This window comes from Orbicella franksi, chromosome 11 (assembly GCF_964199315.1).
Source record: "Orbicella franksi chromosome 11, jaOrbFran1.1, whole genome shotgun sequence".
NCBI classification, from domain to species: Eukaryota; Metazoa; Cnidaria; class Anthozoa; order Scleractinia; family Merulinidae; genus Orbicella; species Orbicella franksi.
Genome location: NC_138155.1, coordinates 4,482,501 through 4,509,609, shown reverse-complemented (window position 1 = coordinate 4,509,609; position 27,109 = coordinate 4,482,501). Strand labels below are relative to the sequence as shown.

At 39.3% G+C, this 27,109-nt stretch overlaps 1 protein-coding gene across 1 annotated transcript; it reads left to right on the top strand.

Moving 5' to 3' along the window:
• The first annotated feature begins 12,187 nt into the window (after positions 1-12,187).
• LOC145503030 (uncharacterized) lies at positions 12,188-18,300 on the top strand. Its single transcript, XM_081482455.1, has 2 exons — positions 12,188-13,517; positions 17,311-18,300. Exons 1-2 carry the CDS (start codon positions 12,799-12,801, stop codon positions 18,023-18,025), a joined length of 1,434 nt encoding a protein of 477 aa, XP_081338581.1. The 5' UTR covers positions 12,188-12,798; the 3' UTR covers positions 18,026-18,300.
• The last annotated feature ends 8,809 nt before the right edge of the window (positions 18,301-27,109 follow it).

The window sequence follows — 27,109 nt, the reverse complement described above, 5'->3', positions numbered from 1 at the left end:
TGACCCATTTTTTCAAGTGTGACCCATTTTTGAAAGGGTGACCCATTTTTCCAAGTGCGACCCAATTTTTCCAAGTGTGACCCATTTTGTAAGTGTGACCAATTTCTCCAAGTGTGACACATTGTTCTGAGTGTCACCCACTTTTCTAAGCGTGACACTTTTTGCCAAATGTGACCCATTTTTCCTAGTCTGAGCCATTTTTTTAATTGTGACACGTTTTTCCACTTGTGACCCATTTTCCCAAGTGTGACTTTTTCCCAAGTGTGACCTGTTTTTCCGAGTGTGACCATTTTTTTCCAATTGTGACCCACTTTTCTAAGTGTGACCCATTTTTCCAAGTGTGACTCTTTTTTCCAAGTGTTATCCATTTTTTCAGATGTGACCCATTTTCTCAAGTGTGGCCCATTTTTTCTGTTTGGCAATTTTGCTGAAGCGCGTCTCACAAAAAGCCTCGTGTCACTTAGGCTGCGAACGCAAGCGTATTCTGTCGCTTGTTTCCGCCGAAAAATATCTCTAGCTTCGATCTCTTGAAATTCTGTGTTTCATCCGCATTCAGGATCTCTCTTCGTAAAAAAAATACTCCAAGAAAACTATTCTGAACAGAGTGGCAACAATATATGTATCTTTCTTCCTTTAAGATCGAAACCATGATGACCACGATGGATCCACGATCCCCCCATTTGTATCATACAGATTAAAGCTTCTGCGATGTCAGCTTTGAAAACCGGAAAGAAATCACATTTGATGAACTCTCATGGCTTATGAAACTATTCGCGCGACACGGCGACTCGAATTTGGCTCGGATCGAGCGACGGTCCGCGAATTTGAACGATAAAGGCAACGAACAGAACATGGATTTGCCGCCATGCTCTAATTCGCCCCATCCGTTCTTTGATCGAATTTCGCGCGATACATATACAGCGAAGTCTCTGGTTGTAATAGTAACTATTTTAACTTTTTTAACCAGTTCATATATGGTTGGTGATCTGGTTTACCGCATTACATTATTTTGTTAAATTCTCAGTAAACGGCTCATGCACCACAAACAACCACAACCACAAATTGTGCAGTAATGACAGATTTGTAATCTGATTAACACAAGCACCATGACGTCACCGGAAATTAGAACTCAGGTCCTGCTGGGTATTTCAGAGTCTTGTGAATCTCGTCATGGCAAAGTCGAGATCTTAATTTGCGCGTAGGATGCGCGCGAAAAATTGCCTATCCACGAAGGTAACATCTCAAAAACTGATCCGGTGACCCTACTTTTTTAATGCAAAACATTATTCCAATGCAAAAGCCGAAGCTATGTGCGAAATTGAAAAAAAAAAAAACTTGGAGATTTTAATTTTTTTTCATTTAAGAAAAACCTATTCCACATAATTTTTTTTATAATTTTCCCTGTTTCTTCTTCTGTGACTAATGAAAGATTTTTATGAAAAAATATGGGGTCACCGGCTTAGTTTTAAAGATAGATGCAGTTGATGGTAAAAAGTGGGTCAAGTTTGTTGTTATGTAACAGGACAGTGCAACCTTGATGACTTAAACACAATGAAAGGAACAAGGGATAGTTACTGTAAAAACAATAGCACAGTTATTCAAAACAGAACAGTTCCAAGCCTGGAAACTCGAACCTAGTTCTACAAGTCTCAAAATAACAGAGAACCGTATTGAGTCACCAAAAAGAGCTCAGTCACGGTATTTTGAGTTATTTTGGCCAAGTTCAAAAATTACCTTTGAATTAAAGGAAACCTGAAAATTATAGGACGGACGAATTTTACTCGTTTGTCTGACGATGGAGTCACTTTGAGATAACTTACACCACGATGAATGATAGACACATCCATACTGAAAATCATAGTTTGCTAAGATAGAGAAACACTAGAGATAATACTCAATCATAAAGGAACAAGGATGGTTAAGGGTGGAGAATATTAACACGGATTACAAACGACTGACTTGAATAATTTAGGCTAACCTTTTCAAGATCCGGCCAAAACCCGTGACGTAGCTCCTCTTCCGGCAGAGATCAACTTCTTATGATAAATGCATTCCTAAACTTTCGTAATGCTCTCTTAATATTAGCTAAAATTCAACTAATTTGAACTAAAGGCATGGATGTTGTAGCTATTACTGAAACTTGGCTCCATCAGAGAATAATGCATACTGAAATTCTCGATTCAAGCTACGTCATCTTTCGTCGAGATCGACAACAGGGTCAACGTGGTGGTGGTGGTGTTTGGCTGTGTTTAAAGTCCGATTTTGTATCCCGGTTCGCCGCCGTGATCTTGAAATGGATGGAGTTGAGGCTGTGCTGTGTAAAATATATGACATTGCTATATACCACACAAGTGAATAGTGCTTTTCGCGCGCTCTGATTGGTTAACTCGGAGGTGATTAGCAAGTACTATTCACCTCCGAGCAGCCGGCGCGAGAGATTTTAAAATTTCCGACCGCTTGTCACACAAAATAACGTTTTGGTCCGCTAATTATTCAGCTTGTGTGGTATATACTAAAACGATTATTTACCTCAGTGTCGGTGAAAGTGATGGATATTCAGTTACCGAGCCGCGAAGCGGCGAGGTAAATATACATAACTATTAACCTCCACTTCGGTGAATAATTGTTAATTAATAACTCCAAAATGATTATTGCATTCTACCGACCACTGAATATGGACTCTGGCTATTTACAAAATGTTGTGAATATCTTTTACAATATTTATCGAACTGGAACGAACGACATCTTTATTTTGGGAGAATTTAATTTTCCCAATGTTAACTGCTCGAGCGAAAGTTCATCATCCAATTTTGATTCCGTATTTTTATTGAATGCCTTTATGACTGCTTTTGGTCTCAGTTGATAAATGTACCGACACGATGTGCTAATGGCAAAGCGACAACGCTTGATCTACTCATTACTTCGGTTTCAGAATATGTCAGGCATATTGAAAGTCTCTCAGGGGAATTTTCCTCAGACCATATGATAGTAACGTTTGAAATTATTGCACCACCGAAACGCATTAAACCATTGAAGCGTCGTGTTTGTAATTATAAAGATGCTAATTTTGCTGAGCTACGAAATCTCCTAAATTTTGTACCTTAGGATTTAGCTTATAAGGAGGATGACTTGGAACTCTCAACCGCCCAGTAGATGGATCTTTTTCTTGCAGCTGTAGATGATTGTGTTCCTAAAATAAAAGTTAGGTCGACTAATAGTGCTCCATGGATTGACGCTGAAGTTCTGAAAACTGTGAGAAAGAAGGAGAGACTCGGAAAGAAAGCTAAATAGTCCTCCTCTGTTCACCACTGGGCAACATTCCGAACTCAAGTCCCTCATCAAATGAAAGGCATTTTGTAAAATATCGACTTGAGTGGACTAGAGTGGAGTGGACTGGATTTGTAAAAGGTGGATTTGTAAAACATAGATTTGTAAAAGGTGGATTTGTAACACATGGATCAGTGTAAAAGGTAGTTTTGTAAAAGGTGGATTTGTAAAACATGGATTTGTAAAAGGTAGATTTTTAAAAAGTGGATTTGTAAAACATGGATTTGTAAAAGGTGAAAGAAAACCGGATGTTATCCTACAATATAATTAGCCAGAAGTTTGTGCAAGCGACTAACAAAATTAACCGTCGCGTGTCGCATGTTCATCAAATCGCGGAAACGCTAAGATTTTGTCTATACAGTTCCTTATTGACTTCCTTTAGCACGTCAGCCCGGCTAAAATTAACTTGATATCACCAAGCACAAAAAGGGAAGCTATCATTCGGAATTTAAATTGTGTCAATCAAATCGCTAAAACAGTGGAAATAAAAGAGAGACGCAAAGGCTGACCATTATCAGTTTACATTTAGGCCCCGCTTTGCATCAAAGAGATAGATTTGTGAATGATTTTTGCCCCTATCATGGTAACTTGGCATCATCTTGAAATTACTTAATCTGGTGAGAGGAGAGTTAAAAAGGAAATTGAAGGCGAAAATTTAATAATCGTCCAGGGAATGGGAAAGCAGTCATTGAGAAGTTGCCTCCGCGACCACTTAAGCTTTCAAACGAGTATATTGAAACACTCGACGAAAGTTTTCGACGTAAAGTACGTGAAACTGATGTACATTTAGGCATTAGATGAATACGAGCTCCTGTTTACAGTAGAGCAAAGATAGCTTTCGTCAAATCGGAAGCAAAGTTTTGATACAAGATGCAACTTATGAAAGGCACTTTGATTGGTTGCTTATGTTAAATGTTTATGTTGCTGTTTATAACAGCTCTAATCTGATGGGTCTAATATATAAACCTGAGTCGCTCACTCAGTGATCCATAATTACACTCATTCCATCGCGACGACGTAGAAGTTTTTTTTTTTTTTTTTGACATAAAACAATTTAATGTTCAAAGATCGCTTCATCCTCCAGTGTATGCCGCTGTACAGTATTTGACAGCGATCCGTTTCCTACTGATGTCGTTCAAATAACGTATTGAACGATCTAAAAGGAGTTTTTCACATGTCCATGTTAAGTGAGTTAAGCATGCGTTTGGAAAAAGATTGTCTTTATCAGAGATCGATGCTTCTTTATTTCCTGTTCAGAAAATCCTTTTCACCCTGATTGTGTCCCTTTTCTTTTGTGGACTCCAAGTGGATTGTAAAGTGGCTACGGCCTGAGTGACTTTTGCGAGTTACAGGTCTGGTTTAAGATTTCAAAAGAACTTTTCCCGGTTTGCTTCGTCAAATACGTGCCATCCGGCCGGGAGTATAGCGATGTTTCTTGTTGATAAACATTAACGTCATTTTCGATCACTTGCACCAAAGGTTAGTTTGATTACGGTCGAATTTCCAAGTCCTTTGAAATTTTTAATTTTTGTTTCATCAAAAAAAAATTAGAATGGAAAGAGGACATCAAAATTATCGATATGACCAAGTTTTAGAATAAAATCTTGCATACAAGTGAAGGGACCGCTGATTGAAGAACAGTCACATTCCATACAGTTCTCTTATTATTTCCGCTTTTTGCCTACCACTGGACCGTGTAATTACGTTTGTGACAGGACTCTTGACGTCACGAGAAATCATAACGTAGAATGGTTACTTTTTTTGTGGCATTTACTTCCAGTTATATAGGTCTGTCATGACGCTTGTTATTATTCATAGATGCCCGAAAGGATTTTATTCATGGCTGCTGACGCGCGGCAATGCTTATTAGTCTGATGGAGGCGGCAAACTAAACAATGCAACCAGTGCACTATTGTTACTCCCTTTGTTTCGATGACCACAAACGGCTTTTATTTCTTCCTTTCTTTGAATGAACTCAGCCCACTTTTGTTTTCTCGTTTGTTCCGCGACTGAGTCGGACACCGATGTATAATTATATGTCTTCCCTTTCGTTACGTCGAAAGTGAACTTAAGACCCCAACACTAGCAACAAAGCGCATTTTATAGTTGCTGCACGAGCAAGGTGATTGTGCTGTAAATAAATTCATTATTTTGCTGTATGCAGTTTGCGCGCGCGGAAGCGACCACGAAATATAAAGAACTCTTTCGATTGTGTTTTCGGATTTTTATGACTTTCTGTCATGGAATGCTTAAGAGCCAGTGCCCATAATTATGGACCAAACAACGGCACAAGTCGAAAAATCGATTTTGCTCATTTTTTGCCCATAGATTGGCCCTAGCTAGTAAACAAACGGACCATAGTTAATTTCTGCTAATGCAGCTTTTTTGGGGAGAAATTTGCGAAAAACGATTTTTTTCCGATTAGGCTCAAAATCTACTTCCGGTTTTGCTGAATTTTCCGAATATTTGTTTGCTTCGCGCTCCGCAGAACAGCTACTTGAGAATCTTTCAATGGTCTTTACATTCAGCTCAGGTCTTCATGGTATGACTGAGCGAAAAATAAAATAAATCGAGGCTTCGTTTCAGCCTGAAACGAGATCGAACACGAACGGAAAATATTACGATGTGTTTCAAACGAATTATAGCACTAAAAGATCGCCATATTTTTCTATGGGCTATAACTTTAAATGCCATAAAAACACTTTATACGGGTTAACTGTACACCCACCTGTTTGAAAATCAAAAAATATCTCTGGGCAAATGGTTTTAAGTCGCCAGCCTTGGCCTGTGCTTCTCACGAATTTTTCCCTGAACCGCCGTGAGAATGTAAACAATTGCGTGACTCTGGCGGTCACCCTGAATACATAATTCGTTTCCAACAAACCGCAGATGGCTATCTTAGAACATTTGGGTGAAAAAAGAAAAACATAATGGACCACTTTTAACTTTTATATTTTGAAAGTCATCGCTTTGGAAATTTCGTTAATTAAAAACGCCAATTAAAAGCAATTTACTCGGAGTTCGGGTGTTACTGCTATGTCGTTTTAGGCTGTCGTTCTTTCTCTGATCATTTTAATTACAAGAACGAGTTCTAGAAAGAAAATCGTTCTAAGTTCATTTGTTAAGCGTAATGAAAAGTTGATATTGTTGGTTTGTAGCCTTACGTGATCTGAAGGAACGCTACAGTGATTAAATTTGCATTTGTTGATTTCGACGGATCGATTTTCGGTTAAAAAAAAGTCGGAAAAAGTAAAGTAAACAAATCCTAAAAGTCATAAATAAGAGGCATCGACAGTGCGAGTGTCTCGGTAAGCTGTTAATTTGAACAATTACTGTGCTGGACGGATTGCTTTCCTGGTTACCCACGTACTATACCTAGTTCATTGTGCGCGAATGTTTCTGTTTCAAACAACTGAAATGCTCAGTGCTTTTTCCTTTTTTTCTTCAGTCTTAAAACTTAAGGTTAAAGTTAGGCTAAACCCTAAACTGTTTTGGCGGGCAACCTATTTTTGGCTAATTGCTTAATCAAATTATATATATATTTCATTGAAATTCGCTCCTCTGTGACCGACTTCCGCGAACAAAACAAGATGGATGTTCGCTGTTCATTTAAGACTACAATCCTGGTCAAAAGTGTTGGGACAGTTACGGCAGATGACTTCACAGGCAGCCTCTCTTAAGACCAAAACCGCGCAAGCCCGCCTACCCCCTCCCCCTGTCAATGTTGATAAAAATCTTGAAGAAAAAAAATCCTTGACAATAGCCTCAGAATAGCCTCGTTTCAAGAGTTGTTCGCCTCCTAGAACAGTATTCTCGAACTAAAGAGACGATAAGATAGATATTCACGTCTTATTCCAATAATAGCGATTTTTCAGCAATCGCGTTTGGTTCCAACACAACTGTCTAACCACTTTCTATTGTCCCTTTTTCCTTTTTTCCCACATCCAATCTAGTCTTCAGAATAGCTTCATTTTCATGCAACATTGCTAGGGGAGAGGGGGGGTCGATTGTACTTGCTTCCATTCATCTTTTGTTCTAAAACGTTAAGGACGTAGTTGAAATCGTGGGTTTCAGCGCGCAAAAATGGGAGGTGTCCCAACAACTTATGGCCAGGATTACAGGTTTACACTAGAGGAAATTGTTCCGGATTCGTGATGAATCCAGAATGTTTTAGTGCCGGATTGATTTTGCCATTTACACAAAAGTGGACGAAACCGAAATAAAAACCCCCCGGTTTGGTCGTGTCTCCGGAGATTTTGAATCCGGAATTTAAAGTGGGAACTTTGAATCCGAAAACTTTTGAATCCGGAGAGTTTTGTCGTGTGAACGATTTTCTCTCGAATCCAGATATTTTTCCGCCTGTGATCTTTTGAGTTTGCGGTGGAACGAAAATGGCGGATTACATGATCCAGTCGTAGTCGAGTCGTAGGCGCATTGATGGCCATTTGATGGCGGTCGCTGGGTGATTACCTCGTGCTGTTTCAGGTGTAGGTAATCACTTTTATAATGGGTAATGCCATACTCCTCAGAAACCGTGCCCAATTTACACTTTACTGCGCAGATGACGACGATGGCACGATCGAAAACCTCGACGGTTTTCGACCCTAAACCCTAAGTAAATACCTGGAGGAACCTGGCATGATGGACAACAGTACCGTGGTCAGCGAGTTGAAAGAAAACTTCAGACTGTCTCAACCTACCCCTAGCCTTATTTTCGGAGGCATTTTGTTTCTCGTTGTCGAGGCAACAAACTGCTTGTTAACCATTCCATCATGAATGTTCCCGGAGTTATCGTCGTGTATAAACGATTAAGAATCCGAATATCCTTTCACTGTAAACCCCTACTAATCCGAATACTCTAAAATTGATGAATTCGGGAACTCCTTTATTGTAAACCTAGTCCTAGATCGACCACTGTAATGTTTATTTGTCTACCAGTGTTTTGATCTGCAAATTTCAGTTAATTGATCAAACAACCAAAGTAGAAAAGATGGATTTTTTTCCCAGTATGATTGAAACTTAAACGCAATTTCTTCCTCGGCTAATTCAATTCAAGAAATTCCGGGTTTTCTAGCTGAGTTTGAGCATATTGTGTAGGTACAAATTTTCTGCACAGATAGAAGAGCTGAGATGCCGTCACGCAGTTAGTAGTCTATAGGAATTATGGTATTTCCACTTGACTTTATTTGTCAGTCAATGATTCAGTTGCCATAAATCATAGAGGATTGGTTAAGTGTATCTCTGAAACTGCTACTGTGTTGTAAGTTATCAGTGAAATCAATAAAATAAACAAGTGTTAAAATCATTTCCCGGAGTACTGTAGTAACGTTCTTTATCATGGATGTCGTGGGTGTCGCAATGCAAATGAAAAAACATATATATTTATACTAAGTTAAACAAAAAAAACAAAAACAAAAAACAACAACAAAAAAAACATTTTCCATAATATTATCCACACAACGTTTCAAAAATTGCTTTCATCGGATTGCTGGAAACGAATATTTTACTCGAGAGTGGCTATCCGCGTCACGCAATTGCTTACATTCCAACGGCGGATTTTGGGCAAAATCTATGAGAAACACAGGCCAAGGCGGGCGACTTGAAACCATTTGCCCAGAGATATTTTTTGATATCCTAACAGGTGGGTGTATATTTAACCCGTAGAAAGTGTTTTTATGGTATTTAAAGTTATAGCCCATAGAAAAATATGGCGATGTTTTTAAGCAATAATTCTCTTGCGACATACTGTAAAATTTTGCGTTTCAGTTTTACCTCTTTTCGGGCTCAAAACTAACTTTGATTTATTTTATTTTTCGCTCAGTCATACTACCAAGACCTGAACTGAATATAAAATCCATTGAAAGATTCTCAAGTAGTTGTTCTGCGGAGCGCGAAGCAATCAAATATTCGGAAAATTCAGCAAAACCGGAAGTAGATTTTGAGCCCAGTCGGGTCGAAATCGTTTTTGGCGTATTTCTACCAAAGAAAGCTGTATTAGCAGAAACTAACTATGGTCTGTTTCTATTCTTACTAGGACCTATCTATGGACAAAATACAAGCGAAATCAATTTTTCGACCTGTGCCATTGATAGGCGATTTAGGTCCATTTTTATAGGCATTCACTCTTAATTACATCCCATAGGAACAGCTTGTTTAGAATCATATTTGTATTTGTATTCTTTCATTACGTAACCAGTTCTGTTCAATACTTTTGTAATTAGTCCTTAACCAATAGTTTTCTTTTCCTTTCTTTGATTGTAACACCTTGCGTTTGCATATTTAGGGTTTTTTGGGGTGATACGTGTTGAGAGGTTTTCCTGTGTGTAGAAGAAGCAGGTTGAAGTGTAGTTACGAGCGAGGCTAGAAAGTGGCAGGAACACGTCCGGAAGCACATTTTCATTACTGAGAAGCCATCAGTAAACCATTCCTAAATTCACGACAAAGAGCCATTTGCCGGGGAACGTGAGTGCTAAATAGCTGGTCGAAGCAATCGAAGGACAAGCGTAAAGTTCTGTCGAAGCCATCGAAGGACAAACGTAAAGTTCTGGTCGAAGCAATCGAAGGACAAGCGTAAAGGTCTGTCGAAGTCGGCCGTTGTAAACCGGACAGCTGGAGTAAATCGGAGAAGTCAAGTTGAAATATACCGGACTGAGTGAAGACGTAATCGGAAGAAGTAAGTTGAAAGGTGGGGGTAATAAACGGGAGTTTGAATTGGTTCGTTGTGTGTGTCATGTGTTGGTGGAATGTTGTTGGGGTCAAGTTCATGGACAAGGACTTCAGACGCAAGGTGAACTGAACTGAACTACGGAAACGCCTTTTTTTTAAAGGAATATTCTTGTAAATAGATTAAGTGTACTGAAGTATTTAGCTTGTTTATTATATTCTTGTAAATGAATTAAGGTTAATTATTTAGCTTATTGTATTATTGTTAGTTACCCTATTTAAAGTATAATGTTATTTTAGTGTAATTGTTATAATAAATGCTTGTAGACTTAGGTAGTTGTTGCGTGTTTTCTCGGGTTCGTTTATGCTTAGTTTTTCTTTTGTTAGAGAGAGCCCACCTTTGTGGCGCGGTTTCGTCACACTTTCGTGTTACCAAAACAGCTGGTAATTTAACGACAGTTGTCATATGCACGAACGTACAATCGCTGGAAATAGTAGTTGTCAGCTAACGTGGCAATCGATATCCTGATATTCGATTTGATCTTGGCGAATCCAATCGAATAGACCTTTCCCGCATTCCACCTCAGTGCGTTCGAACAATGGCACCAGAGCGAGGTTGGGGTGGACATTTTCATACATCTTTTGTATTTTTGTCCACCCTGACCTCGACTTGGCGCCATTGTTAGTTGGAATGCGGGAAAGGTCTATCGTTTGGTAATCGAGCCCAAGCCAACACCAATCTTTCCGGTACCGAACGGACGGTCGATTATCAAGCTCAATCGAACGTTCGATTACCGAACGATCAAGACCACTCACAGTAAACAAAATATTCGATTTTGTTTTTTTATTGGATGCAAACGAACACCAGAGATTAAAGAAATCTTAAAGGTTGTATGAAACTAATATATTCTCGATCTTTAATCACGATTGGTCGGAATAAAATCTTTTGTAAGAAAGTGATAGTCATAGTGACAGATATCAAGCTGAAATGTCAAGAATAGCGGAACGGGATTTACTTGAAATTCGTGGTCCCTGTATTTCACTTCACATAATGGGACACTTTACTCATTAATATGTATAATTCCGCTTCTCTGAGTTCATGATTTTTGCTTAAGCACCACTTTCACTGCTCCCTTGGGTGTTAAGTAATTACAATTTTCACTGAGTAGCTTCCAAACGTGTGCGGGAGAGCGCGCTAAAGTCTTCTTTTCGCGAGGGCATTTAACTGCGAGTATCGCACGAATATTGATCAGTTCTGGATAAGACAGAAATTGTGTGTGAAATTCGAAAACAGGTAAAACTAGCCGCTTCTGGTCATTGAAGTCTGTAAAAAGGACAAGATTGGTTCCCGCAGGTAACAGAAGGCTTACAATTTTGTTGAAACCGTTGACAATATTAATTCTAAAGCTCACAAAGCCGATTCGGGAAAAGACAACCGGCATTTAATCAAGATTTAGCGCGGCTGCCCGTCGCAGAGGTTAACGACCAAATGATCATATGATCTAAACAAGTAAAGCTTTGTGAAGGGATCGGGTCTGTTGACTGCTTGTACAGTTGATGGACGGTTCAGTTCAGAATCCACATGGGAGCTTTAGAGTGACAAAATTAATTTATGCCAGTAAGTATATGTCCTTAAAACAAAAGTCATTCTTCGCAATGCACAGTACCAGTTTTGTAGCTTAGAGATCAGGACACTTCCTCTCCAGGTATGTGTACATATTATTTCTACTTTGACTAAGATTTTCAATTCAAAAACTTTGGTCTTCAACTTGTGCGACAATTCTCAATTGGGTCCAGAAACTCAAATAATTTAGATCTAGGTAGACTCTATTGACAAGTTAATCCGTTGACTTTTTAAATGGTATAATTTTTGTCATAAAACACTGTCGTCAGTGATAAGCATGCTCAATAATATTTGCTAAAAGGTTAAAAGGTAGAAAATTTTGATTGCAGTGATCCTATTTTGTGAAGATCTTCCAAGTATGCACGTGTCTCACGTACCGAAAGACCTCCCAGACAAAAGTAGTACCACTGAAAGTTCAGAATCAATTGAATTGAAAATCTTAGTCAAAGTAGAAATAATATGTACATACCTGGAGAGGAAGTGTCCTCTCCACTTGTTCCCAAATATCATCTATTGAATAGATGATATTTGGGAACAATACTTCAATAGCATTGTTACGTAGGATATCAAAAGTAAGTCCATTTTTTTTCAATTATTTCAGAAGTCCATCAGTTGGCAGCAGCGACTTCACGACCTGAGTTCTCAAAGAACATAAGTGTCTGTGAAAGTTTGAAAAAATTGACCAACGAAGACCACTTCGACAACATGCTGATTGATGTTGATTTTCGTGGCAAGGACGCGTCTGACGGCGGCGACAAACCCTCCAAAACTCAAAGCGCTGATAATGAAACTTATTCGGACCCGTCACACAAACCAATGAAAACAGGTAAGAAAAATACTAAAAAATGTTTTTCACCAAATAACCGGAAGACTTTAGCTAATTTCAAGTGAAAACGTCTGTAACAACATGAATTCCAGTAGGCACATAGGCAGACTGACTTTATTTTAATTTGTTTCTTTTTTCGTTGTAAAACAGGAAAGCAAAGATTTCGGTGGAATCTGCTCTTCAACTTGCTTGTCTGGGTGATCGTGCCTCTCCCCTTGTGGTTACCCTTTTTGGACCAGACAGTGGCCATGTACCTGATACCGAGTCTTCAGGGGATTTTTGTACTCGTGTGGGTCGTTATTGTATCAGCCGCTTCCCGCAATATGATCATTCTTTACAGGTACATAACATTTACTCAATGCTACAATTCAATGCAACAAAAGTTCATCCCACATCTCAGGTTAGAAAAGTGTACACTCCGATTAGAGTAAATTCAGTAAATGTAGATAATGAACGCACTCTCCACTTGAGACAGAAATATGCATATCTTTTTGCACTCAGAAATAAATCTAATCTAATCGGTTATGTTTTCAGACACAAGAACTATGATTTCAAATCCGACTACCCCGAGTACACCGTCATACGACATCTAGTGGCAATCAGCTGCTACAAGGAACCAGTACCACTGATCGCCAGAAGTGTTCGATCATTGGCTGACCAAACCGAGGCAAAGCGAATAACCATGGTTATTTCCTTTGAACAGAAGACACCAGACGTGGACAAGAAGATTGAAGATCTGAGTAAAATATTTTGTAAATCTTTCGAAAGGTTACTCTTCACGGTTCATCCTTTCGGAGAACCTAATGAAATCCCCGGGAAATGTTCCAACGCCAATTACGGGCTGCACGAATCGGTCAGGGTACTTCAGCAAGAGATGGGCCAGTTCTTTGACCCAACAAAAATTGTCGTAACCACATGCGATGCGGACTCAAATTTCCATCCAAAATATATCGAAGCTTTAACTTCGAGGTTTCTGAAAGAGGAAAAACCCGACACACTCGTTTTCCAACCGCCTCTATTGTACAACTGGGGTCTCGATGACACATCATTTGTAACTCGAGTGACAGGTTTACTGAAGTGAAGTGAAGTGAAAGACTTTATTTAATGAGGGTGACCCGTGACAGTAACTTAAGTTACTGATAAACTTGGGGCCCTCAGCTTAAAATAATTAGAGTGCTAAAAATATATTATTTACAATAAAATGCTAAAATACGATATTATTTACAATAAAATACTTAATTAAGTTACTATTAAAAATGGTTACAAATAATAAACTGGACTTACAATTTCAAACATACTACGAATAATAAGAGTTAAAAAATTCCATTAGTTTTCTGAGAGTTAAGAATAGTATTACATAATTTAGCTTTAAACGATTTAACGGACTTCTCTGTTTTTAAAGACCGGGGTAAACTGTTCCAATCTTGAATAGTTCTGACGGCGAAAGTGCGTCCTTCCTCAGAGGCGTTTCTGTGAGAGGGGCATAATAAATTTAAATTACAATTTCTAGTAGTTCTCGAATGGACGTCAGAGTTTTTCCTTAAAGATGTGTTCATGTATTCAGGTAAAGTTCTGTTTATCCTTTTGTAGGCCAGTGCACATCGATTTATATAAGCTTCTTTGTAAAAGGGGATCCAGTTTAGCTTATTAAATAAAGTGACAGTTCGACTAGTACGTTGTGCTGCAAGAATAATACGGGCAGCCCGTTTTTGCATACGGAGAACTCTCTCGAGTGCCTCTTTGTTACACGATGTCCATACTGTGCTTGCATACATGAAGAGTGGTTTGATTACTGCGTTATAGTAGATCAATTTTTGATTCTTTTTCAAGTAGCAGCTTATATGGCGTAGAAGACCAATTCGTTTTGAAAGTTTGTTACATAGTTCGTCAACATGTGCTTCGTAAGTTAGGTTCTCGTCGATTATCACTCCAAGAAGTTTATGGCTACCAACTTGTTCAATTTCTGCATTTTCCATCCTAGCTTCAAATTTTCCTGCGTCATGGGTTATACGTCTGCGCAGACGCTTTCCCGTAGCCAACAACGCTTTGGTTTTCTTGGTATTTATAAACATTTTGTTTTCACTAGCCCATTTCTCAACTTCTGTCAAGTCCTTTGTTAATGATTTGTTTAGTGCAGGAATAGCTTTCCAGTCTGAGCTTAAAGACAAGGTGGTATCGTCTGCATAGATATCCATAGTTGACTTGTGAACGTTTAGAGGCATGTCATTGACAAACAGGAGGAAGAGCACCGGTCCCAATATTGATCCTTGGGGAACGCCCTGTCTGATAGTCAGCTGTTCAGATGTGGTTTTCCCTAATGTAATAAATTGCTTTCTCTGAGACAGGTACGATTGAAACCAGGCAACAGACGGAGGGCTTGCACCGTAAATAGACAGCTTTTTTAGAAGAAGTTCGTGATTTATAACATCAAAAGCTTTACGAAAATCTATAAATACCAGACCGGTCACTTCGTCATTGTCCATGTTTTTCAGGATGTGATCCGTAAGTCTGATTAGAGCTGTTTCTGTAGAGTGACCTGACCTGAAGGCTGATTGATACTCATATAACATGTTGTTGTCATGTAAAAACTTAAGAAGACAGCTGGCTACGTGTTTTTCGATAATCTTCGAAAAGACAGGTAAAACTGATATCGGGCGGTAATTGTTGATATCGTTTCGTGCGCCACCCTTGTGCAATGGTGTAACTTTTGCTACTTTCCAACGGTCTGGAAAACTGTTTGTCGATATTGAAAGGTTCAGCAATTTGCATAATGGACTTGCAAACGCTGGTGCAATAATTTTGAGTACACGAATACTTATGCCATCGTGCCCAGAGGCCTTGTTACAAGCGATTTTCCCTATGGTGTCAATGATCTGCTTAGGCGTTATTGGAGGGATGTTGAAAGCCACATTATCATTCAATCGCGAAGAGACAAAATTTTTCAGCTTGGTGTCATCAAACTCTACGCCAGCGTCGTTTTCCTTGCCAATTTGATCTAGGATGTTTACGAAGTACTGATTAAGCTCATTTGCAATGGAAGCTTCGTCAGTAATGATGTTGTTTCCTGTGTTTAATTCATCGATGCGAACTCGAGGTTTACTAGTCCCACTTAATGTTTTGAGTGCTTGCCAAACTCCTTTTGGATTTCCTTTGTTTTCGTCAATTTTCTTGCGGAAGAAACTTCTCTTTGTTTTTTTGATGAGACTTGTAGTTTTACCCTTTGCATGTGTATAGCGTTCCCAGTCTGCAGGCAGATTTGAAATTCGCGCCGTTTTCAACAGCTTGTCTCTTGTTTTCATAGACGACAAGATCTCTTTAGTCATCCAAGCAGACTGGTTCGGCTTCTTGACGCGTTTAGATTTTAGTGGAATGTGCCTGTCCAAAACGTCATTTAGCATTGTTTCCATTGTAATCAAAACATCGTTTAAATCATCAAAAACAAAGGCAATGTCCCATGGGGCACATTGTAGATCATGTAATAGTTCATTTGTATTCAGATTTTTGAAGTCACGATATTCTATGGTACTGTGGGTTTGATCTCTTTGCTTTTTGGAGTATTTACGTCTAATAAAAACTGGCAAGTGGTCTGAAAGACCAATATCTGGTACAGAGATTTCAGTAACAAAACCAGGATGCGTTGTGTAGACATGGTCGAGACAAGTTGAGCTCACGGGACGTGTAACTTTGTGCACGAGTTGGCTTAAATTTAGGCTTTTTAATGCCTTCGCTAATCGATGATGTTTGTAGACATATGTATCCAAGAAGTTTATGTTAAAGTCTCCAAACACATACATTTCTTGGTTTCTTAAATAAGCTGTTTCAATGTTAAGCTCCAGTTTGGCATCCGTGTCCGCCGTTGAAGAAGGCGGGCGATAAACAGCTCCTGTGAGTATCGGGCGATTTGATTTATAGGGATAGACTTGTAACCAGACGGTTTCTAGATCCATTTCTTCCAGGCTTGTAATTCTTTCGACTTTTAAATTGTCAGCAACGTAGGCGAGAATTCCGCCGCCCTTCTTGGTTCCTTGCCGGTCTTTCCTGAAGAGCGTGTAGCCAGGTATTTCTAAAACGCAGTCAGGTTTGTTTGGTTTAAGAAATGTTTCGAGGAGAAAAAGCACATCGATTTCTTGACGTCTAGTGGTTAGTAATAACCTTATCTGCTCAAACTTAGTGTCCGTTAGATTGTTTACGTTCCACTGTCCTAGTCTGAGACCTTTTCCTGGTAAACATACCTTGGACAAATTGACTGTCTTGTCATTCTTGTTATCACTTGGAGTAGTCGGGCCAGGATTCGGGTTTACATCACAGGCCTTAAAAATTTCGAGCTCCAAAATACGAGGATTGAAAGTTGAAACACCATTTGTAGTATATTTCATCACAGAGTGAAAGAATTTTCGCTTGAAGTTCTTCGGTTGGAATGCTGAAACTGCCTTTAGTCCCAAAATGGCCGCGCTCGTAGGGCCTTGCTTTGTTGCCGTAACACATTGCTGCTGATGTCTACCCAAATTTCCGATATAATCGCTATCAGAGAAGTTATGATCGTAATAACTTGCTGAGAGAAGCACAAGTACTTCGAAAACCAACTGTAGTACTCGAAAATTTAGCCTTTTCACCGAGTAAGACGCCATGGCACTCACGCACGTGCTCACACTTAGTTCAGTGCCCGAACTGTAGTTATAACACGAATTAGGAAGCCTTTGAGTTACATCCCAAGGCCCTCAGCATTTTGGTGCTTCGTTCAACTCCCTTGCAGTGCTTTCTTTTTGGAAGCGCCGTGCTTGCACACCTCTTTGCCTCTGATCATTACTTCATGAAGGGCATACAATTCAACTAACGAATAGCCAATGAGCACAAATGGAGTTAAAATCAGGTCAACTTTGATGATGGGCGCCCTTATTCCATTCAACATAAACACCATGAGTATATTCTCATTCTCACTCAAATTGTGCATGAATGGTAACTACGTCCACCCTGCCTATCAGATGGACGACATTATCTGTTTGATTCGTTGGATGGGCGTCACGGGCCAGCGCCTGAGAATTCCCTTAATTCCGGTTCCCGTGATCAGTGGTCCAACTTCCGGCAGCACCATCGAGCTGGAACTGTCCGAGTGGGCCCGACAAGCCAGGCGTTGGACCATTGGGGCCGGGGAGGTGTTCCATTACTATGTGATCAAGGCCAGCAGAATCCCCTTCCTTCCCGCATTTTCATGGGGAGTATGCTTCCTCATCTATTACGGAATCCTCTTGTGCTCAGCTGGCTTGTACTCTGTATCTGCTAGCGTTTCAATGGCAGTCCTGATTAAAAGTGTCCCAGACTACATAACATACGCTATGTATGGTTTGGCAGGTTTGCAGCAGCTTTGCTTTTTGGTTGTATTTGTTCTTGACGTAGCTGGACCTAAATTGATGAATGTTGAAGAACATATCAGCTTTGTCCGAAATGTCCTTCACTGGATTTTAACTCCATTTGTGCTCATTGGCTATTCGTTAGTTGAATTGTATGCCCTTCATGAAGTAATGATCAGAGGCAAAGAGGTGTGCAAACACGGCGCTTCCAAAAAGAAAGCACTGCAAGCCACGTAAATGATCTCATTTATGCTCAGTATACCTAAAGATATGGAAACACTGTGAAACATGCTTAAAGCAAATCTAATGATAAATCTCTATATTACTCATTTCAAAGTGAAGAATGATCATCGCAGTAAATTTCCCAATTTAAGCAACTGGAAAGAAGAAGCCTGAAAAAAATTCAGGGCTTCAACGGGATTCGAACCCGTGACCTCCGCGATACCGGTGCGATGCTCTACCAACTGAGCTATGATGCCACACATTGGTAGCGAGGTCAATTAATTGAGTTCATACTTCTTCCCGTGAGGAGTGAAATGATGTGAAGTATATATGAAATAATTCATATTGCTTAAATTGGAAAATTTACTGCGATGATGATTCTTCACTTTCATCTACAACCGCAGTTCATATATGAATTATTTCATATATACTTCACATCATTACTCATTTCGTTGTACAATTAATTTAACCTGACTGTTTAATTTGATTCATGCTCAATTGATATAGATCAGGTACATATTATCATTTGTCAAGTATATGAGTGAAATAAAGTATTTATTACAATTAAATCATTATTTTGAGCGACAGAAAAACACTAGACGAGATGCAAATGATTTTAAGCAAATTTACCTTTTTGAGTATTCCATGGCCAGTTTTGTTAAAAAGAATAGACAAATTAGTTCGATATCTTTGGATTCACTTGAGTTCAAAACGAAATAGATAAGAAAGGCACAAATTGTATCGTTATCAAAATGGCGTAAAATTCAGCAAAGTGGTAAACATCAGCAAAAATATTGCACAATCATACCTATCAGTCGAAGGCCCGTCACCCGCTTTCAACGATACACACAATGGCCTTGACCTTCAAGCGACCGTGACCTTTAGATGGCATTACAACTTTGACATTTTTACAAAATTACCTTTAGTGAAGGAAATGCTGTCTCTTGATTAACTCAGAGACCTATGCCTTCAAGTGACAAAATGAATGCGATATATTATCAGACGTTTCTAATTCCTTTACACCTTTAAATTACCTCGACGACTAACAGCATTAAAAGCAAGTAACGATAGTCATATGACTTTAACAAGTAAAGTTTCTCTGTCTTGGCTTTCAAAAGTTAGAGTCCCAAACAGTCACATATACGGACAGACACAAAGAAACAACGGAAACATTACCTTACACAAATACTTACACGCTGGGCAGTAGTGAGTGTCTTTTTACAATAATGTCAAAACATTTGTGCCAAAAGCTACGACAAACATGAATTTAAAACTCAAACCAGCAATCAGTGGTGAAAACAAAAGTCATGTACAGTGGCACCCCGCTATAACGAACCCCGCTATAACGAAGACCCCGTTATAACGAACAACATTTGAAAGCCCGGCAGAATTACAATAAAATATGTGGAAACGAACCCCGATATAACGAACCCCGCTATAACAAAATCTCCGCTATAACGAATAGATTTTGACGGTCCCCGCCATAACGAATATTCCAAACAAATGACAGAGGCTGAGGCGACAGAAGAAGCGCTTGATGCAGCCCGACCGAATGAAGAAGAAAGCCAGGACGAAAATGAAGATTCTGAGAACGAAGATTGTTCGACAATGGAGCGTGAAAAGGTTACTGATTCCGAGGCTAATGACGTAGTACGACTATTGCGCAACTTCGTTGTTAACTTACCCCGCTATAACGAATATTTTTTATGGAGGTATTTCTATGACAAAATTCAATACTCAGTAATTGATATCAAATCATCCAAATTGTACGTGCATCAATCCAAAGCTGAATGGCAACAAGCCGATTCTACAAATGGTCATTACACAAACAGGCATAACGCTAAAAAGTATCACACTAAAAGGCATCACGCGAAAAGGCATCACGCTAAAAGGGATCACGCTAAAAGGCATCACACTTAAAAGTATCCCACGAAAAGGCATCACGTTTAAAGGCATTACACGAAAAGGCCTCACCCAGAAAGGCACCGTTACAAAAATTATATGGAATCCAGGGGCTAACTCTTCTCAATCGTGTCTTGTAAGATAACAGCCTTCTCAAATAGTTTTTGACCAAGACATTCCGTCTTTGCCTCCTCGCTAGGTCTTAATTCAATACAGGAGGCGTGCCTTAAGAGAGTTAATGCAGCAAGTGAGCAATGGAATCAAAAACAAACGCATTTCTTTCCGATCGGTGAGATCGGCGAGTATTTTTCAAGATGGCGGACAAGTGCTGGGCGTTCTTCGTATGACATCGGCGATAGTACAAGAAACTCCTGAACATGAACTCACAACCGCAGCTACACCTCTCCTTTATTATGGCGCGACAGGGAGATTACGTGTAGAGACACAAGCAGAAGCGTTATGCCTTTTTGCGTGATGCCTGTTTGCGTGATGCCTTTTCGCGTGACTGATTCCTTTTAGTAAGTGTAATACCTTTCGCGTCATACCTTTTTGCGTGTTGCCTTTTCGCGTGATGCCTTTCAGCGTGTTTCCTTTTAGCGTGATGCCTTTTAGCGTGATGCCTTTTAGCGTGATGCCTTTTAGCGTGATGCCTTCTTGCCTGATGCCTTTTCGTATGATGCCGTTTAGCGTGGTGCCTTTTAGCGCGGTGCCTTTTAGCGTAGTGCCTTTTAGCGTGATGCCTTTTAGCGCGGTGCCTTTTAGCGTGATACCTTTTAGCGTAATGCCTTTTAGCGTAGTGCCTTTTAGCGTGATGCCTTTTAGCGCGATGCCTTTCAGCGTGATGACAGTGGCACCCCACGTAGGTCAAAAGATGAGTTATAGCTTTAGTTTTTGCTAAATAAACGGTGCTTGCACTAGGAAGCATTTATTTCAATGTGTCGGAGCTCTAGAGTAAAAATTTTCGTTTCAATGGCAAAACTCAACGATAGATGTTTTTGTTATTTTACGGCCGCCATGTTTGTGCCCCTCCGAAGGGCACAAACATGGCGTCTCCATACAAAGCTCTATAAATTTGGGTGACACACTTCTGCGAATAACGGGTGACTGAAAAACAGCAGAAACCTGATTCTTGGCGAGGTTGTTTATATAGCAATCATCTATCATATCCCAGATTCTTGAATTTATTTGTTGAATGGTTACGATTCTTAGTTTTGATCACATGACTGGTGAAACCGAGAATTGATAATGGTGCTGACGCAGTTCAACTACAAAGAGACTTACTAAGTTTAACTGGTTGGTCGTCTGAGCACTTCATGAAATTCAACGCTAATAACCTTGTAAAAACCTTGTCACGACAAAGAAAAAAATTTCATGCACGCATCATATAATCTGAGTGGGTCACAGGTTGCAGTCGTTTCAATTGAGAAAGATCTTGGCGTTCATGTTTCTTCGAGTTTATCATGGAACGATCATGCATATTGACTTAATTGTAAGTAAAGCAAATAAGATGTTGGGTATTATCTACAGAACGTGCACCACTGATTGCGACGAAAAAACTATGTTGATTCTATATAAATCGTTAGTACGACCGCAGTTGGAGTACGCATCTCAAGTCTGGTCTCCCTACACCAAAGAAAAAATCAAGACCTTTGAGCGTGTTCAAAGGCGTGCAACCAAATTTATCTTGAAATGTGATTTAACTTATCCAGAACGTTTAGGTAAATTAGGTCTTTTGCCTCTCGAGTTTATAGAAGGTAGGTTTTAGATTTATGTTTCTTTTTCAAATGTCTTAAAGGGCACATTGATTTTGACGTCCTATCGTGTGTTAGCTTCAAATCATGTAATTACGATATGAGAAATAGAGAACTACTTGCCAAGGGTCGTTTTAGGAGCGATGTTTTTAAATTCTCATTTTTTAATCGCATTGTGGATTTATGGAACGGCCTGCCTGTAGCTATTAAAACAATTGATCAATTATCGTTGTTCAGTAAGAAAGTGAATCAGTTTTGTATTAGTAAATTTAACTTAAGTAAGGATAAATTTTATAGTTTTCTGATCACTTACTGTTGTTGCGATTTGTCAAGGTTAGTTTTCTCTGTATTTTGCATTTTATCTCGGGCAGTTTATTTAAAGTAAGGAATCTAGAATTCTGTATAAACTAGCCTACTCGACTCAGATATCTCCTTTTTATACTTGTATATATATTTAATTCTTTGTTTTTGTTTTTGTTTTGATCATCTGTGTAATAGAATTTGAGTAAATAAGTAAATAAATAAATAAATAAAATTTCTCAGCGAGGCAGCACCAAGGAAGATGTTTGATCACAAGAATATTGGGTGTATGTACTAAGCCGAGAACCCGCCTTAACAGTGATGGAGCTGATGACACACGGTGTGTAAAATACACTTCTGGAGTTTTGTTGTGTTTTACTTTGACAAATATTGATTGCAGTTTAATGCCTGAATAACGCGAATTGTCAAGTTATGTAATGGTTTTAAGAGCGATCGTCCCGATATAATTTCGCCTCGAGGTGTGCAAAATGAAAAAAATCGAAAATCCACAAACTTTGCCAGCATATCGGTCTGAATGAACTACTTCTAGAAAAATACGTAAAGTTTGATTACACTTTTACTTTACACGAACGGCGACAAAATCGATTTGGGGGTTTGCTTAAGTCTCACTACCTTGCATAAGGCGGCTGAGCCCGCAGTACGAGCGGCAGTCAAAACTGAGCCGTCCTACCGAAACGACACGATGATAGCCTGTTTCTCCGCAGCTAACAAAAATAAAGACAATGCTAAAGTTGCTTTGGCCTCTAAGACAACAATTATCCTACCTGGCGACACTCGACGATATACGAGCGAATTGCCATGCTGGACGCCGGCGACCCATTTTTGGCGCCAAATTAGAAGCATGGAGACACAAAATGTGTCATATTTTTCACTTTTTATGATCGGATAAGGTTTTGGGAATTTTAAATTTCCAGTGACAAAAGATAGCTGATTTCAATGCCTCTCCTGTTAACTTACATTGACGTCAGGACAGTAACGTTTTTCCCGTCTGCTGAATCCTGATTGGTCAATTCAAATTTCAGGCGCGCCAGCCGCATGCAAGGCTGCCGGTCAGTTAGTCTATTTAATACCCTGATCGGCAACCTTGTTCGCAGGGTCCTCTCTCTACCTCGAGGAAGTACCCTGGTTGCGGCTGGTCACGTGCCTATGCATTCCAACCAAAGCCGCACAGAGGGTGGGTCCTCAACACTTAATTTTATCAACACTGTCTGTGGAGGTGAAAGTTGCGCTGCCTTACAGACGTTATTTTGAAAGTTAAGCAAGTTATTTGTCAGAGATCCTGCCTGACCGGTGCTTCGTTTCTGTCTGAACTTCTATGAGTATGAGATGTTGATTGAGAGGGAAGTTTGCTTATTTACGAACAGTCTGGAATGATATTTTTCCGATTCCATCTCAAGCTTCATTTTTGGGCGATTTTTGTTTTTCTTCATTATTTCACTCATTTCGGCGGACAAAAAAATGGCAGAATTGAGCCGGTAAAGGAGCACCTTGGTACATGGCATGGAGTTATTTAAAGTTAATCCAGCGAGAGAACAGAATTTCTTCTTCAAATAACTGCAATAAAATTTTTTTGGCTGCTTGAGCTGCGAAATTTTAGGGAGCCAGACAAAAGTGGCACAAGGTCAAACCACGCCATTCCTTGTCATGCAGTTAGAGGTAAATATCAACAATGCCCTCGTGGAAAAGACAAGAGGCCGAATTTTTTGACAAACAATCGTTACTAACTCAAATAAAAAGCTACTTTCGATCAATATTTGTCTTGTCTGCTGCTCAGGTTGCCGGAAATTTAAACTTATGTGAAGATTCAAATTAAACCTCTAAGATTGATCGAGCTTCACTGCATCGAAAATTCTTCGGCATGATAACCGATGAAAATTAATTGTTCGCTTGATTTACATCGATTGAATGCAATGAGCGAGAAGTTGGTACGAAACAATTTGAACGAAGCATGTCTGAAAACTTAAGAATTGAGTTGCTCTATTGGCCCAACAATTAATTATGTGGCTAATGATATATTTAGAACAGGACCTCCCTGCATATCACGGGTAGGTGAGAGAGCTTCCTGTAATAAATATTATTATTATTATTATTATTTATTTATTTATTTATTTATTATCTATTTACCATCGTTTCAAAACGACCAACTATTGTAATTAAATGCACAACGGAACGGGAATAGAGCTGGCAGATCGATCTACATTGCGGGAGACACTCTAAAGACCATTGACTTTGTTGAGATTTAGTAATTATATATAAACAAACATCAAGGAAAAATTTGCCACATAACGAATTCCAGAAGCTTATCAAAATTCTTTTTTCTTCCAAGAAATTATTATTGGGTTGCCGTTTAATGTAGGAGTCGGCGGAGCGCTTCACAATTTGAGTGTTTTGACTTCCAAAACTAAATTCAACATACGATTATTCAAATTTCGAGTTACTTCATGTTTATTGACAAAAAAAACTATTTAAAGAAGAGCGTAAACGGTGCAAGTTAATATTTTAATTCTTGACACATGCATTTTCAATTCATAAGACACCAAACAAAGTACAGTGGCTAGCTTGTCGTCGGGAAATCTTTTTGCGAAGAATTACGAATCCAATCTCTTTGTCTGCTAACATTCACATTTGTCTCAGTACTCGCATCTAATGAGATTTCGTGTAATTCATAAGCATTTTACGCTCACATACGAGCATTTTTTTATTATTATTACACGCAGGAGCGTGTATTGACGTGCAGTTTGCGTGTTGGGCGCGTGCATTGCTTGGGATCATGATTTTCACGCGCGTCAAGCACATGTAATGTTACAGTGTACGCGAGCGTTAATCAATGCTCGGAAACCGAACAAAAACCTTCTGAAAAACTCTTTCAGACTACTTGAGAGGATCAAATTTTGCTAAAAAATTTCAAGCCAATCCAAAAAAATGTAAAAAAAAAAATTCAAAAACGGAACAAAAACAATCATATGCTAGAGTCGTAGGGCTGAAGCGAGGCGAGGTGAGGTGCCGTCACAACTGCTTAATTTGTGTGCCTTAATTATTTCCGATGTAAAAACGCGCTTTCATGAATCTTTGCCATGAAACTCCTTACAGCGACAATCACCTGATACGCGGTTCGTTTTTTTTTGTTTTTAATCACTATTTGATACGTTAACTATTGATCTTAGGTTTGAACTCACGAGAACTGTAAACACGAGCTAGTACTCGGATATCATGTGTGCATGTCATACGCACATCGGCAGGTGATATATCAGCGCTGATATATTATGGTGTACTTTCGATACTACACCACCACTGATCAGAGATTTAAGACCATGATTTTTCACATATAAAATTTGTATTCTTCACCATCTACGGGTATATTACAAACTCACAATGCTCAGTTGGTAGAGCACCGCACCGGTATCGCAGAGCTCATTCATGGGTTCGAATCCCGTTCAGGCCTGAATTTTTAACGGGCTTTTTCACAACTGCTTAAGTTGTGTGTATAACTGCGATGATCAATCATGTCTTCAATGACAGAAAAGCTGGCACTGCCGCGTTCATCGCCTTTAAACGTATGACGTTTTTTAAAGCCAATAATGATGATAATTTTAAAATATATAGTTTTTTTTTATTTCAACCTTTTTCTAGATTCTGTTTGTGCGTGTAAGGATAATCATCTTCCAGACATTCCGTTAGTTGGGTCGCAGTGCAAAAAACAGCGCTTTTTGCGCGCAGCGCTGTTTTTCGCACTGCGCCCCAACTAACCGAACGCCTGGAGGCTAGCTACATAAGGATCGAAGATTATGTTCAAGTCTTACTGGTGTGCAAAATTATATTACGTTTGCGCGCGCGTTCCGCTAACCGGCGTAGATGAGAAAGTATATCTTTATTCGATGGTCAAGAGGACTGAAGTGTAACAATTGGTTTATCATACCTGGGAAAACAATCAGTCAAAACACTTTTCAACAATTCACATGATCTTAAATCTTGGATCGGTGGTGTAGCATCGAAAAGTACACCATAATATATCACCCGCCTGATAAAATGCTGCTGTGCGTATATGACATGCACGCATGCACATGATGTGTGAGTATTAGCTCTCATGAGATCAAACCTAAGATCAATATTGTTTATCAAGAGCATGTATATGTCTTTTGGCGGATTGTTGGCATCCTGTAGCCACGAGCGGTCAGGAGTTTTCTGAGGGGTGCAAAATTGACTTTTATTCCATGCTACATCTATCTACTGCCACCAACTGAAATCTAGCAGAAGCCTCCGACGGGAAGACACTCTTCTCTGCTTATTTTTTGTTATTACTATTATTATTTTTTATTTATTTACAGACCTTGCTTCTCCCAAGAGTCTTGCATACTAATAGCGTTGCTTTCTTGGAGAAGAGGACGTTAGTAAATAATAACTACTTAATGACCGAGAGTGAGGTCGTTACGGGAAAATCTCAAACTGAGGCCTTGCCGTATTGACCTCGCTATCGCTCGGTCAATACGGTAGGCCGAGGTTTGAGATTTTCCCGTAACGACCAAACGGTCGAGGTTATTAAGTTGTTTATTATATGGCTTATGAATTAAAGAAAAGAAAAAAATCGTTCGAGAGGAAGTGGTCAATTTACATTCGGCGATGCGCGCGTTTACCGATTCATTTATCATGTCCGCAAACCCAGGGCAAAACTACACAGTCAGTGAACTTCACTACTGTATTACGTATTCCGTCAAAACACACATTTCTTTACGGGAAAAATGATTGACACAGACTTGTTACAAAAAGGTTTATTACTATAGTGGTGCCACAACTTGATGGCCGAGTTTCTCGGACTTTTGTGGCGAATCGTCAACGCATGCAGAAAAGACAGAAAGTGGTTCAAAATAGTCCAGACAAACGGTCTTTCGGTGAAAGAACAGACTGAAAGAAAATACTAATGCTTCAGAATGCACTGCTCAGAATAACTCGATCTTAACATTCGCTTCCGACAGCATATCTTCGCCTTCTTCATTTTGGGAGATTTAAATTTATGGATGAACTTTTCAAGCCTTGTGAACGTCTAAACGTTCCTGTAGTTATCAAAAAACACTGCCCCTGAAAATGACCGCCCAATTGTTTACATCTGATGATCCTGGAAGCTAATTTA